Source organism: Asterias amurensis, chromosome 17, assembly GCF_032118995.1.
Source record: "Asterias amurensis chromosome 17, ASM3211899v1".
Classification (NCBI taxonomy): domain Eukaryota; kingdom Metazoa; phylum Echinodermata; class Asteroidea; order Forcipulatida; family Asteriidae; genus Asterias; species Asterias amurensis.
In genome coordinates this window covers 16,959,039-16,974,580 of record NC_092664.1, presented here as the reverse complement: position 1 = coordinate 16,974,580, position 15,542 = coordinate 16,959,039, and the positions used below count along the sequence as shown (strand labels likewise).

The 15,542-nt window shown below is 41.5% G+C and overlaps 1 protein-coding gene across 1 annotated transcript in view; it reads left to right on the top strand.

Annotated features, from left to right (window-relative positions):
• The window catches only part of LOC139949653 (ADAM 17-like protease), a 37,329-nt gene that overhangs the window by 3,732 nt on the left and 18,055 nt on the right, over positions 1–15,542 (top strand). The window contains exons 3-13 of the mRNA XM_071948107.1: positions 2,135–2,268; positions 3,640–3,728; positions 4,243–4,322; positions 5,419–5,513; positions 7,559–7,683; positions 7,870–7,956; positions 8,811–8,903; positions 11,989–12,124; positions 12,732–12,836; positions 14,369–14,499; positions 15,317–15,386. Of these exons, the coding sequence (XP_071804208.1) occupies positions 2,135–2,268; positions 3,640–3,728; positions 4,243–4,322; positions 5,419–5,513; positions 7,559–7,683; positions 7,870–7,956; positions 8,811–8,903; positions 11,989–12,124; positions 12,732–12,836; positions 14,369–14,499; positions 15,317–15,386 (1,145 nt within the window). The remainder of the gene's footprint in view (positions 1–2,134; positions 2,269–3,639; positions 3,729–4,242; positions 4,323–5,418; positions 5,514–7,558; positions 7,684–7,869; positions 7,957–8,810; positions 8,904–11,988; positions 12,125–12,731; positions 12,837–14,368; positions 14,500–15,316; positions 15,387–15,542) is intronic.

The following is a 15,542-nucleotide window of genomic DNA, read 5'->3' as shown; positions in this document are numbered from 1 at the left end:
GGGACAATCCCAACTATAGATGGGTCAATCCCAACTATCTAGATGGGTCAATCCCAACTATAGATGGGTCAATCCCAACTATAGATGGGACAATCCCAACTATAGATGGGTCAATCCCAACTATAGTTTGGACAATCCCAACTATGGATGGGACAGTCCTAACTATAAATGGGTCAATCCCAACTATAGATGGGTCAATCCCAATTATAGATGGGTCAATCCCAACTATAGTTTGGATAATTCAAGCCGTAGGATGTAATGTATGAGACAATCCTAACATGGGATCAGGCATACACTGCATCATGTTCACCAATTCTGGAGAACTAGGACCATCCTTACTCTAATCTATGACTATTGGTTTTTGTTTACATTTGTATCAATTTTGTGTGATAAGTCAGTAAAAATAGTGACTACAACCTGGAGAGAGTATCACATCTCTAGAGGGGTTTTAGAATACAAAAGCCAATAGGCAAAAATAATCAGAAATATATTTACGATCTGTTATTTTTATTTTAAGGCAAACATGAGTCACTGAGGAAAACATGTCTGCTGTAAATAGGATGTGGGAATGTACGTATTAGACGTACATGTAGGTCTTTAACAACAGTGAGTCAATGGAAAATGAGGCACTTCCTACATTCAGTTATTTTTAGTTTGGTTTAAGCTGTTAGTGTACTGTTGTTCTTTGTTTTTAATGAGGTCAAACTTTTATTTAAAAGCAGTCTGTTAGATTTTAGGTCAACTTTTTTTTCAGCAGTCTGTTGTACAATGTACATTTTATAAAGCCATTTGACACTTTCGGAACAGAAAAAAAAAGTTAACAGATTTACAAAGGGTTTACTGAAGGTAATGGTGAAAGACTTCTCTTGAAATATTATTCCATGAAATACTTTACTTTTTAAAAAAACATTAAAACAATTATCAATTCTCGATATCGAGACTTACGGATTTATTTTAATCGCATGTCATGACACGGCGAAATGCGCGGAAACAAGAGTGGGTTTTCCCGTTAATTTCTCCTGACTCCGATGACCGATTGAGCCTAAATTTTAACAGGTTTGTTATTTTATATATAAGTTGTGATGCACGATATGTGGGCCTTTGGACAATACTGTTTACCGAAAGTGTCCAATGACTCTAAACCAGGCCTTGAATTTCACTCTTGAAGGGGCACAGCAACTTCCCTCTGGTAAGGGGTACTCCTTCTATAAGGAAAATGTACTTTGGATTGGGACCTTGCAGTGGACACTTACTGCAATTGCTTTGTGTCGTGGGCTATTTCAATTTTGATACTGTTCATTGAAATTCCATTAAAAATTAAACAGGCCGAGGCCTTTCACAGAACTGTTTGAAAAGTAACTCACCGTGCAATGTGCATTTTACTTGCCTCAGGAAGTGTTATGAGCCCAAACTGGCCTGAAAGTACAAGGAAGCCATGACCTTTGTTACCCCTGGTCATTGCCTTGGTGCCCATCAAAAGTTTCCCATTTTATGATTTTGCAATGGAATGGAAGTGCCCTTTCTGATAATCGCAACCAGTTTTTAAATCACATTTATTGGTCAAGTAACACATTCACACATTTGAAAGGCAAGATGAGCCTTAGAGGCACTGGACACCTTCAGGTGAGGGCTCCATTGAAGGACATTTATTTATTTTATTTATTTTTATTCTACAGACAAAAAAAAGCAAAACAATAATACAAGCACAGGCCGTCCAGGGAAGAGCAAAAGTCCAAAAACTGTCATCAAAAAAGATGTGCTCTCCCAGACCTAGCTCATAAAAAATACACATTATATACTATACATTAAACATTCTAAAATTGCAGTAAAAGTTTAAACAAAAGATGGCAAATAAAAAGCAGTAACACAAACGATATACACAAGGTACTTTTTCAAAATGTCCACAGATTCACACCAAACCTACAGGGCCCGAAACAATGACAGTAGAAAGCCTCCCCCGAAGTACCACTTACCGAGGAACTGCAGCCCCTGAGAAATGAGCAAAACAAGTCACAAAACATATTTCGTCTCACATTTCCTGTGGTGGGCAGAGGTTATTGGATCTAGTTTATTTTAAGAAGTGTGGCCGGGAGGAAATGTCTGTATATAAATGATATTGTTTTTTGTTTCCTAGGCGATTTGATCTGAACCTAGCACCAAGGTCGGATCTCTTTTCCTCTGATTTCAAAGCGTATGTCGTTGACGGCCAGGGCAACAAGAGAGAGCAGTATGTTGACACAAATAGCTTCTATACGGGCTATTTAGAAGGTAATAAATAACCTCCTCAAATCCTCAACTGCTCAACAAATCAACAAACCCTCCTGTTGGCTGATGATGATTCAATGTCAACCAGTGTTCTACCTTATATTAGCGGCCCGCTGGCCAAATGCCAGTTAAAGACACTGCACACTATTGGTAATTGTCAAAGACCAGTCTTCTCACTTGGTGTATCACAACATAATATGCATAAAATAACAAACATGTCTGAAAAATTACTTCTTTCTCGAAAAGTACGGCACTTCAGAGGGAGCCGTTTCTCACAATGTTTTATGTTATCAACCTCATTACTTGTTACCAAGTAAGGTTTCATGCTAATAATTATTTTGAGTAATTACCAATAGTGTCCCCGACTGCCTTTAAAACACCTGAGGACCAGTCATAATTTGCTTCAAGTGGTCTGACTGGCTTGTTCAGTGTTGAAAGGCATACTACCCGAGGGTTTTCCCTTCAAGTGTTTTGATACCTTTTGTAGATCTAGTTTTTTGGGCATGACTTGAATCCCTACTCATGACTCACTGTGAACGATAGAAGTTTAAGCTTAATAGTCAAGTTTTCCCCCCAAAGAAGGGAAAATCACAGAGCAATGTTGTACGCGCTAAAATAAGTTTCTCACTGAGACGTTAAAGGTAACAAATTCATCACAATGCGTAATTATTTTTTTTTTGCCAATACTTAGGCTGTTCATTTATTGTGTGGCACCTAATCTTTTACACACTACAATGTATTAACTATTTTTCACTATTTTTCAAGATCTACATTATGAAATCTAAATGTACATGAACGTAGGTTCATATTTGTTGCGAAAGTTTTGTTTAACATTGTTTAATTTTGCATCCACTAGAAGTACATGTATATAGTGGGGTTCATGCCGAATTGGCAGCTATGGCTACATCTAATCATTTTGATGGCCTGAGCAACAACCTTAGCAACAGCCGTAGCCACTGATTTGGAAAAGGCCTAACCTTAGCAACAGCCGTAGTCGCTAATTTGGAAAAGGCCTAACCTTAGCAACAGCCGTAGCCACTTATTTGGAAAAGGCCTAACCTTAGCAACAGCCATAGTCGCTAATTTGGAAAAGGCCTAACCTTAGTAACAGCCGTACTCGCTAATTTGGAAAAGGCCTAAGCTTAGCAACAGCCATATTCGCTAATTTTGAAAAGGCCTAATATAAGCTTTGAAAAATAACAGCTCCATTAAATGGAAAAACTTTGGTTGGTGTTCACGTTATGCTTTGTATTGTATGTGGGTACCAGCTACCTAATCGATTTCTAACGTTGATACATGCAGTCTGCCTGAAATCATATAAAACTTTTTTCCAGTGAATGTTAATTTTTATTCACCTTTTCTTTTTAATTTTAGGAGAACCCCATACTGTGGTAAAAGCTCATGTAGCGGATGGTTTGCTAACTGCTAAAATTTATGCACAGCAGGACCACTACAACATTGAGGTAAATCTATAAATAAGTAAATAAGTAAAAAAAAAAATTTTTTTTTAAATAGTTGATCGTCTGGGTTTTTTTAAAAAAGTGGAGAATGAGGGTCTTTTTATTTAAATTTTTTATTTCTTTCAAAGTTGGCCGCCAAGCATTTTAACTCAAACTGGCTACCATTTTGATACTAAATGCAGAAAGTAAATGGTTGTGTGTGCCTAAAGCAAGGACTGAGAAAAACAAAATATGCAGTTCGTACAAAGTGGCTTCCTTTTTGTGGAGCGGTTTGCCTGAGGGATTGCAGGTTTTTCCCTCCACTTTGATTCAGAAGTGGTTAAGATTGCTGTCGTTGCTTTACAAGGATTTGTTCTTTCCTGTTTTTTTCTCTCCACTTTCTGTTGAATTCCTTTTTTTTTTTTTTTTGACAGGCCCCCCAGGGATAATATTTTTTTGTACAATGCTGGAGCAACCCTGTATACAAAATACTGAATATTATAATAATAATAATGATTCCTTTTCATTCTTTCGTCAGCCATCTTGGAGGCATGTCAAGGGGTCACATGATTATCACATGATCGCATACCGCAGTTCTGCTGTCAAACGCAATGAAACGTGAGTATAACCATGGGGGTTTCATGGCCGAGCCAATAAGGGCATCATACTCGAGTTCTGGGGGTTAAGTCATTGGAGAGACACTTGTGTCCTTGAGCAAGACACTTAACCATTGCTTCTCTCCTCCCAGGGATAAAATGGGTACCTGCGAGGGCAGAAATGGTTTATGTGAAAGATTAGCTTGGAGCCTGGTAACTCGCAGGGGAGCTGAGAAAGCTTTGAGGATTGTTAGGCCTATTGGCCCAATGACCAGGGTACTAATGCAAAGTGCATTGAGATGGTTATTGTGAAATGCGCTATAAGAATTTGTTATTATTATTACCATAGAATAAGGTTACCGGCCAAACTACCATGTCACAAGTTAAATTTGTGACTGATATCCTGCTCATTTCTGCTTAGCAGACATTGAACCGGATGAACCCAGTTCTGATGTTCAGGTCGTTACATACATGTACAATACATACACATGTAGGTACATGTACGTATCAGCGTTTTCCTAAGGTTACAAAGCGCCTACAGAAGATGTGACAAAAAAAGAATTTACTCAAGATGCTCAAATGTATAGTCAAATAAAACAGTCAAGTATTTCTGTATAAATGAGTCTGAAGTACTTTCTTGAATTGTTGAAGTGAAGTTGCATGGCAAAGATTTGTTGGTAATGTGTTCCATATATTTGGAGTAGCATCAGAAAACGAACGTGAACCAGCTCTAGAGACAGTGCGATGTTCGGCCAAGAGGTTCTCTGAGGAAGATTGCAGGGAACGCTGTGGGACATGGATGTAGAATGTCAGATAGTCTGATGGTGACTGGTGAGCAAGGCATTTGTAGACAAAGTGAGAAGTCAATTCTGTTTGTGATAGGCAGCCAGTGCAGTTTCTGAAGTAATAGTGAACATGGTGAAATGTTGACATGATTACCTGTCTATAGTTGAGTCTGGCTGCTTTATTCTGAAGTTTCTGGAGACAATTTATATTGTTCTGTGTGATTCCTTTGAAAAACAGACAAACAAGATTAAGAACGTAACAGCCAACAGCAGGACAGGTTGGAACAAATAAAGGCAGAAATAACCAAAATAAAACATGTTTTTATTTTTTAGGTCCTCTTTCTGCCCCTATGATCATCATTTGCCAGAGGGACTCAAGTATGAGAAGACCCATGAACAAATAGAACCACAACCAAAACCAAGTTCCTGTAAGTAAAATTCTCTTCTTTACTTAATAAAATTGAGATTTTCTTTACTTAATAAAATGTAGGCTGAGGCTGAGTTTGAGTGTTGTGTTCTTGGCGATGTCGGTCACTTCGTACTAAGTCACTTTGTACCCAAGTCACTTTGTACCCAAGTCACTTCGTACCCAAGTCACTTCGTACCCAAGTCACTTCGTACCCAAGTCACTTTGTACCCAAGTCACTTTGTACCCAAGTCACTTTGTACCCAAGTCACTTTGTACTCAAGTCACTTTGTACCCAAGTCACTTTGTACCCAAGTCACTTCGTACCCAAGTCACTTCGTACCCAAGTCACTTCGTACCCAAGTCACTTTGTACCCAAGTCACTTTGTACCCAAGTCACTTTGTACCCAAGTCACTTTGTATCCAAGTCACTTTGAACCCAAGTCACTTCGTACCCAAGTCACTTTGTACTCAAGTCACTTTGAACCCAAGTCACTTCGTACCCAAGTTACTTTGTACCCAAGTCACTTCGTACCCAAGTCACTTCGTACCCAAGTCACTTTGTACCCAAGTCACTTTGTACCCAAGTCACTTTGTACCCAAGTCACTTTGTACCCAAGTCACTTTGAACCCAAGTCACTTCGTACCCAAGTCACTTTGTACCCAAGTCACTTTGTACCCAAGTCACTTTGTACCCAAGTCACTTCGTACCCAAGTCACTTTGTACCCAAGTCACTTTGTACCCAAGTCACTTTGTACCCAAGTCACTTCGTACCCAAGTCACTTTGTACCCAAGTCACTTTGTACCCAAGTCACTTTGTACCCAAGTCACTTTGTACCCAAGTCACTTTGTACCCAAGTCACTTTGTACCCAAGTCACTTCGTACCCAAGTCACTTTGTACCCAAGTCACTTTGTACCCAAGTCACTTTGTACCCAAGTCACTTCGTACCCAAGTCACTTTGTACCCAAGTCACTTTGTACCCAAGTCACTTCGTACCCAAGTCACTTTGTACCCAAGTCACTTTGTACCCAAGTCACTTTGTACCCAAGTCACTTTGTACCCAAGTCACTTCGTACCCAAGTCACTTTGTACCCAAGTCACTTTGTACCCAAGTCACTTTGTACCCAAGTCACTTTGTACCCAAGTCACTTTGTACCCAAGTCACTTTGTACCCAAATCACTACGTACCCAAGTCACTTTGTACCCAAGTCACTTTGTACCCAAGTTACTTTGTACCCAAGTTACTTTGTACCCAAGTCACTTCGTACCCAAGTCACTTCGTACCCAAGTCACTTTGTACCCAAGTCACTTTGTACCCAAGTCACTTTGTACCCAAGTCACTTTGTACCCAAGTCACTTTGTACCCAAGTCACTTCGTACCCAAGTCACTTTGTACCCAAGTCACTTTGTACCCAAGTCACTTCGTACCCAAGTCACTTTGTACCCAAGTCACTTTGTACCCAAGTCACTTTGTACCCAAGTCACTTTGAACCCAAGTTACTTTGTACCCAAGTCACTTAGTGTAGTCTTGATATTTCAAACAGTATACTCTGCTCGTCTTCAGGAGAAAGAGATTTACACATGGTTTTACCCACAAGTTTACTAAGGGAATCAATGTGTGGTGAAGAGGTTTTCAACTAGTGGTTTAATCCCAACGAGGCCTGGTTCTTTATACAACACCCCTCCAGCTATGAAATGGTAAAGCCCTCCGCCGCCCTAGGGAATGCTGTGTGCGTTGCGGGTATCGCTCGATGTGGCACAACTGTGTCAGCCGTTGCTCTCGACCAATAGGAATGAAGAAACTCTTATAGGAACAGGTGCAAGGTCGCGTGTCACGACCATGAATTATTAACACTTTTTACCAGTCATAAACAAAGGTTTATTCACACCCACGTAACGCACTCTTAACCAATAGGAATAGCAGAACTGTCTGAGGTATTTATGAATATTTATTTATAGTATCTTCCGCAATTTGTCTTTGTTCATTCAACCTTAGATTATTATTACCTTAAGATTTACCTCTTACTTGATATTATTATTTAATGTCTTGATTTTATTTTGTAGACACATCAAATCGCAAGAAGCGAACTCCACCACGCTATAATACTTGCCCTTTGCTGCTGACGGCCGATTATCGCTTCTTTCAGGTGATGGGTGAGGCCAACACACCTCAGACTATCAGTTACTTGGTGAGTCTTTCATAAAAGACCAGGGCCCAGTTTTATCGAAGTGCTTAAGTGCACGGTCATCAGTTGTTTTCTGGGCACAGCATTCACAAGTGTTAGGTTTTTTGCCATGAAGTTTAAGACTAATAACCAAATGTATACCTTCTCTTTAAATTTTCATTTCCATGTCTTTTTGTTTTGTTTTTCAAGTTGAGTTTGATTGACAGAGTGGATCCTATCTACAGAGAGACGGAATGGGAGCCAGGTTTTTATGGTTTCGGATTCGAAGTTAAGGAGGTTGGTACATGAATTAATTTTTGATAGTGCCAAATTAATTTTTTTTTAAATAGTGCCCCAGCTAGCTTCCTTTCAGAGGCTCCCTCTTTTTAAAATTTTTTTTTTATAAAGAATATATTTTATCTATTTAAGCACACAACTTCTTCCATTATTGTCTCGCAACTTCAAAGACCAATTGAATTCAAATTTTCACAGGTTTGTTATTTTGTGCATATTTTGAGATACACCAGGTGAGAAGACTGGTCTTTGACAATTACCAAAGGTGTCCAGTGTCTTTAAGTGATAAAGATTGGTTTATCCTTTACACTTTTCTCAGTTCTTTCTCGATTTGTGTGAAAAAGATTGACAGGCTTATTACTCGGGTGGGATTGGAACCCTACTTTGGATTGCAGTACCCGCTGCTACTACATGGGATTCCAACTGCCTCTTAGCTACCAGGCAATCTCTGCAATCTCGATGGTCTAGTTGGTAAGACATCTGCACCAGAATGGCAAAGGTTGTGGGTTTGAGTCCCACCCGAGTATTATGCCTGTGATTTTTGTTCACAGGACTCGGGAAAATACTGAGTATACAGTGTTGTTTCACATAGATGTATGGGTAAAACAAAAATGAATATTCTTTATTCCGATACAAATTTAACATCTCTTATCGTTGGGGTACCTGCTGCTATAATATAATGTAGAATTTCAACTGCCTTTAGCTAGCGGGCAATCTCGATGGTCTAGTTGGTAAAACATCTACACTAGAATTGCAAAGGTCGTGAAAAGTACACAGTGCTAACAAACATCAGTGTTTTGGGGAAAATTAAAATTAATATCCCTGTCAATTAATATTGTTTCTGTTTGGTGTTTCAGATCATAGTGCATGACTCACCAAATCCTGAACCTGGTCACTATAACAGCAATACCAACCCGGACAATGCATGGGACGTACAGAAACTTCTAGAGGTAAAGAACAAAAACACACATCCATGCCTCAAAGTAACCCACAACCCCCACAGCAATTAAGGCCCGGTCACACAGGCCAAGATAACAGGAACGAAAACAGTAATTTTAACAATGCACGCCCTCGATTGGATGAATGAGCGTGTTTGCGTATTTTGCGTGGAGCAATTCCACCAATAGAGTGCGTTCTCTGTGCAAGTGATCGTTATCGTTTTGGTTATCACTGCAGTGTGACTTGGCCTTCACTGCAGTGTGACTTGGCCTTCACTGCAGTGTGACTTGGCCTTCACTGCAGTGTGACTTGGCCTTCACTGCAGTGTGACTTGGCCTTCACTGCAGTGTGACTTGGCCTTCACTGCAGTGTGACTTGGCCTTCACTGCAGTGTGACTTGGCCTTCACTGCAGTGTGACTTGGCCTTCACTGCAGTGTGACTTGGCCTTCACTGCAGTGTGACTTGGCCTTCACTGCAGTGTGACTTGGCCTTCACTGCAGTGTGACTTGGCCTTCACTGCAGTGTGACTTGGCCTTCACTGCAGTGTGACTTGGCCTTCACTGCAGTGTGACTTGGCCTTCACTGCAGTGTGACTTGGCCTTCACTGCAGTGTGACTTGGCCTTCACTGCAGTGTGACTTGGCCTTCACTGCAGTGTGACTTGGCCTTCACTGCAGTGTGACTTGGCCTTCACTGCAGTGTGACTTGGCCTTCACTGCAGTGTGACTTGGCCTTCACTGCAGTGTGACTTGGCCTTCACTGCAGTGTGACTTGGCCTTCACTGCAGTGTGACTTGGCCTTCACTGCAGTGTGACTTGGCCTTCACTGCAGTGTGACTTGGCCTTCACTGCAGTGTGACTTGGCCTTCACTGCAGTGTGACTTGGCCTTCACTGCAGTGTGACTTGGCCTTCACTGCAGTGTGACTTGGCCTTCACTGCAGTGTGACTTGGCCTTCACTGCAGTGTGACTTGGCCTTCACTGCAGTGTGACTTGGCCTTCACTGCAGTGTGACTTGGCCTTCACTGCAGTGTGACTTGGCCTTCACTGCAGTGTGACTTGGCCTTCACTGCAGTGTGACTTGGCCTTCACTGCAGTGTGACTTGGCCTTCACTGCAGTGTGACTTGGCCTTCACTGCAGTGTGACTTGGCCTTCACTGCAGTGTGACTTGGCCTTCACTGCAGTGTGACTTGGCCTTCACTGCAGTGTGACTTGGCCTTCACTGCAGTGTGACTTGGCCTTCACTGCAGTGTGACTTGGCCTTCACTGCAGTGTGACTTGGCCTTCACTGCAGTGTGACTTGGCCTTCACTGCAGTGTGACTTGGCCTTCACTGCAGTGTGACTTGGCCTTCACTGCAGTGTGACTTGGCCTTCACTGCAGTGTGACTTGGCCTTCACTGCAGTGTGACTTGGCCTTCACTGCAGTGTGACTTGGCCTTCACTGCAGTGTGACTTGGCCTTCACTGCAGTGTGACTTGGCCTTCACTGCAGTGTGACTTGGCCTTCACTGCAGTGTGACTTGGCCTTCACTGCAGTGTGACTTGGCCTTCACTGCAGTGTGACTTGGCCTTCACTGCAGTGTGACTTGGCCTTCACTGCAGTGTGACTTGGCCTTCACTGCAGTGTGACTTGGCCTTCACTGCAGTGTGACTTGGCCTTCACTGCAGTGTGACTTGGCCTTCACTGCAGTGTGACTTGGCCTTCACTGCAGTGTGACTTGGCCTTCACTGCAGTGTGACTTGGCCTTCACTGCAGTGTGACTTGGCCTTCACTGCAGTGTGACTTGGCCTTCACTGCAGTGTGACTTGGCCTTCACTGCAGTGTGACTTGGCCTTCACTGCAGTGTGACTTGGCCTTCACTGCAGTGTGACTTGGCCTTCACTGCAGTGTGACTTGGCCTTCACTGCAGTGTGACTTGGCCTTCACTGCAGTGTGACTTGGCCTTCACTGCAGTGTGACTTGGCCTTCACTGCAGTGTGACTTGGCCTTCACTGCAGTGTGACTTGGCCTTCACTGCAGTGTGACTTGGCCTTCACTGCAGTGTGACTTGGCCTTCACTGCAGTGTGACTTGGCCTTCACTGCAGTGTGACTTGGCCTTCACTGCAGTGTGACTTGGCCTTCACTGCAGTGTGACTTGGCCTTCACTGCAGTGTGACTTGGCCTTCACTGCAGTGTGACTTGGCCTTCACTGCAGTGTGACTTGGCCTTCACTGCAGTGTGACTTGGCCTTCACTGCAGTGTGACTTGGCCTTCACTGCAGTGTGACTTGGCCTTCACTGCAGTGTGACTTGGCCTTCACTGCAGTGTGACTTGGCCTTCACTGCAGTGTGACTTGGCCTTCACTGCAGTGTGACTTGGCCTTCACTGCAGTGTGACTTGGCCTTCAGCCTTTTTGAAGTATGGCAGACACTAAAGGAGTGTACTGTTTGGTTCAAATTGGCTTATTGGCATGGTGCCCTCTGCTTTTGCTGTGGTTAAAGCCATTATACACTTTCGGAACAGAAAAAAAAATAAAAGTTCACAGATTTACAACTAACTTACAGGGTTTAGAGAAGGTAATGTTAAAAGACTTTTCTAGAAAAATTATTCCATGAAGTGCTTTACTTTTTGAGAAAAACATTAAAACAATTCTCAATTCTCGACAACGAGAACTACGGATTATACTAAACACATGTCATGACACGGCGAAACGTGCGGAAACAAGGGTGGGTTTTGCCAGTATTTTCTTCCGACTTGAGTCTAAATTTTCACAGGTTTGTTATTTTATATATAAGTTGTGATACACGAAGTGTGGGCCTTGGACAATACTGTTTACCAAAAGGGTCCAATGGCTTTAAGAGAGTTAATTGCCATGCATTGAGGTCATTTAGCCGCCATACTTTGAGGTAAAACGAGGACGAAACAATCAAAACGCAAAAGTTTGGCCAATGAACGGCAGCTTTTTTACCTCTAGGTGAGGGCGCCCTACTGATAAGACATCATGTGCATAAGGTTTATACATAAAACAGATCCAACATGTGGGACTTTGGCACTCGACATAAAGATTTGAGGATTCAGATCAGATATTCATCCTCTTACTGATTATTTGGTGGCAGGCATACAGTCGTGAGGACCATGGAGCGTACTGCCTGGCTCATCTATTCACCTATCAAGACTTTGACAACGGTGTCCTTGGTCTGGCTTACATCGGTACTCCAAGAAGTAATGCTGTGGGTGGGATATGCACTACAAGTAAGTCTGGGCCCAGACCCAAATAACCCTCCTACTGTCTGATCATTTTATTATCAACCACTTTTGAATGTTTCGGTGCTCACTTGCCAGTGTACTTTTTTTTTTCACCACCCCCTACCCAAAAGAAAAAAAAACAATCTTTTTTAGAGGCGTGAACCTCAATGTGTAATATCTTAAACAAGAACAAATTATGTTAAAATATTGGCTATGAGTCTGATGAACATCTTTCAATTCTATAGAGTGAATAAGTATACCATAAAGACACATGAGTTCAATCTTTTCTTATACAGTATGTCTTCATGCTTGTTTAAATAAAAACCGTATGCATGTTTAACTGTTTTGGTCTTATTATATTATAGAACAAAACTATTAATAAATAGTAAACTTGCAGGTACAACCATGCTCTGAGAAGAGCCAGTGTGGTCTCAAAGTTTCGTACAGTATACTCTGCTGGTCTTCAGAAGAAGTACTGGTCTTGTTCTGGGAACAATTCTGTGCCAGTAAACATTTTGAGCAACAAACCCTTTGGTCTTGAGGATTTTCCCCAAAAATTTAAGCCCTGTGGATTTTCTAATTATTCCCTTGTTGTTTTTCTCTTGAATACAAGTTTACCATACAGGTGGCAAACAGTACCTTAATACCGGCCTTACAACTACAGTCAACTGGGGGCGTAATGTTCTGACTGAAGAAGCAGACCTTGTCACAGCTCATGGTGAGATTGAACCCATATCAACTTTTGTATTTTCCAATAACCATGTAGAAGAAGGCATTATATGGTGAGCATAGAGCTATATACATGTATATTGTCTAGAGCGCCAACTTGCTCTGCGTTTAGAAGCCTCCCTGGGCGCAGACATGTTTGATGTGGTGCGTGACTACGGAACGATTTTAATTTTAAGAGAACACACATGTGCGCGAAAATTTTGCATTTGCCATGCATGCTTATGTACGCGTCCGGTTATGGGCCACTTAATAGCGCTGTATGTAATCAATCAATAAATCGTGACATTAATAAGGCGCTGCGCCATATTTAATCTAACAATCATTGCTCATGGCTCTTGTAAACAGGTGAGGTTTTAGTGATGTCTAAAAAAACATAATGTAGTAGGTGATTGTCTTATGTTGTTACTTACATCTTGGGGAAATATGCTGAGTAGAACTAAAGCCTTGTTTGGGAGGATTCAATGCTTCAAGATGTCAAGAGGAAAAGAGCAAAATCTGCTTCAATGATACAAGAATGACGAACTAAAAAAAACATTTACGTGCAAAGGCCACTTTTAAACATGACGCACATGATGCTCGCAGTTTGTACGCTCATCAGCAGATTGTGCATTCACATTTGCTATATGTTTGGTACGGTGATGCATAGAAAAGAACAAACGCACTATCATGCAAATAGCCGTACAATTGGCGTACAAAATTTCAAGCTTTTGTATTGGTTTATACATATGCTCCCACACGGCTTCAAAACCCAAGTGCGTGTATAACGGGGAGCTGGCGTTCTAGTCAATATATATAGCTCTCTTTTATTCGGTTGCAGTAATACCAAATGTAGTTTGAAGTGTAGATTTGTTTTCTTTGGAAACTACAGGTCTAACACCTTCCTACAAATAAGATACTCAAGGTGCTTGAACAAAGAGAAACATTTTAAGACAGGTTTTAGAAATTTTTGAATTATGACACCGATTTATTTAGCACATGAAGGCAGGCTATACCTTTGGTAATAGACTGTGCAAGTCTCGCAGGTATTTCAACTTCCGGGACCAATATGGAGTTTTACAAGGGGGAGATTTCGTTTTGTCAATTAATTTAGTTTTACATAGTTTATGACCATGAAAGTTGAATATGTTGTTGGGACTGTAATACTAAGTTATAAACAATATGAAAGTAAATTCAATTCAACAATATGAAGAATTCCCTTCTCAAGAACATGGTTTTAGAGAAAGGAATTAAAACAAACTTTACTCTGAGAGAGGTTCCTCAGATTATGTATTCAATCTATGGATTATTCTTTCTGTTTGGATATAACCGCTCCAGATTTTTCTGGAACATCTTAAAAACACTACCACCTTTTGAAATCAAGTTTTCATAGATTGGATTAAAACAATTAAAAGGTTTAAAAAATAAAACAAAGGTATACCTTTCCGTTCATGACTGCCACAAATCCTCAAAAATCCATTGTTGGGTTTTGTTTGAGTTTGATGGATTTGCTAACTGTACCATCTCATATTTATTTTTGTTCAGAGCTTGGGCATAACTTTGGCAGTGAGCATGACCCAGGGCAAGAAGGCGACGTGTGTTCCCCTGGCAACAAGCGCCATGGCAACTTCTTAATGTTTCCTGCCTCAGTCAGTGGAAAAGAGCCTAACAATAGAGTAAGACTTCATGGCAACAATTTCATGCTTAGCAAATAAAAAAAACAGCAGCTGTTGCAGCAGCAGCAGCAGCAGCAGCAGCAGCAGCAGCAGCAGCAGCAGCAGCAACAGGGTTACCCCCTTTCACAGTCCATACCAATGTTGACTTAGGTATCATCAATCAGAAGCCTGGCTGGTAGAGCAGAAACACTACCTCCCCAATTTTACGTAGCATGTGTCACGACCGGGATGCGAGCCCACCCTCTGCTGATCAGACACCAGAGCTTAATCCAGTGCTCTTAACCGCTAGGCCACGACACATCCATGTGTCTCCCGACCACACTACGTTTAGCTCCTTTGTGGTGTGATCCAAGTTCGACAATTCTGTTCAGAGTATACATCCTTCTCGTTTACTGTCATTGCTACTCCATTAACTCCAGGACGGGATCGTCTCCATAAAATTTTTAATAGTCTCAAAGTTCTGGAAATCGTTCCGATCAAACTGGTCCAAGCCTATCCATGAAGTTCATAAACAGACTGGAAAGGCTTCTACTACATGTATATCCATTCCGCTTGCACACAGTTTAAGCCCATTGGGCTTCACTTTTCAGAACGTAATGAGAACGAGTTCGGTGTAATGGGGGTACATTATCTATTGCATGGTAGCAGGTTTTTTTCCAATGGTTGTAACTTTAGTATGAAATACATGAAACTACCAAACGTTGTTTCAACATGAACATTTACATGCAGGCTTATAAATGACTGCACCAGTAAACTCATCATGACTTACTTGGCTTTCATTTTTACTTGAGTTTTGTCTCTTTCTTATCTTTCTTAGCTGTTTTCCAAGTGTAGCCTTCGCCTAATTGCGCCAGTACTACGCGCTAAATCACCACGGTGCTTCCAAGGTAAACACAGATTCAAAGGCTTGTTTTAATAATGAGACTAACTCCTTTTATATTGCACCATGGTTTATAAGGTGCGGTGGGGCAATATGCTCCCAACCACACCAGGAACACCAGGGCCAACCCGATCTCTTTTCAGTAAGGGCACTGGGTTCTTGT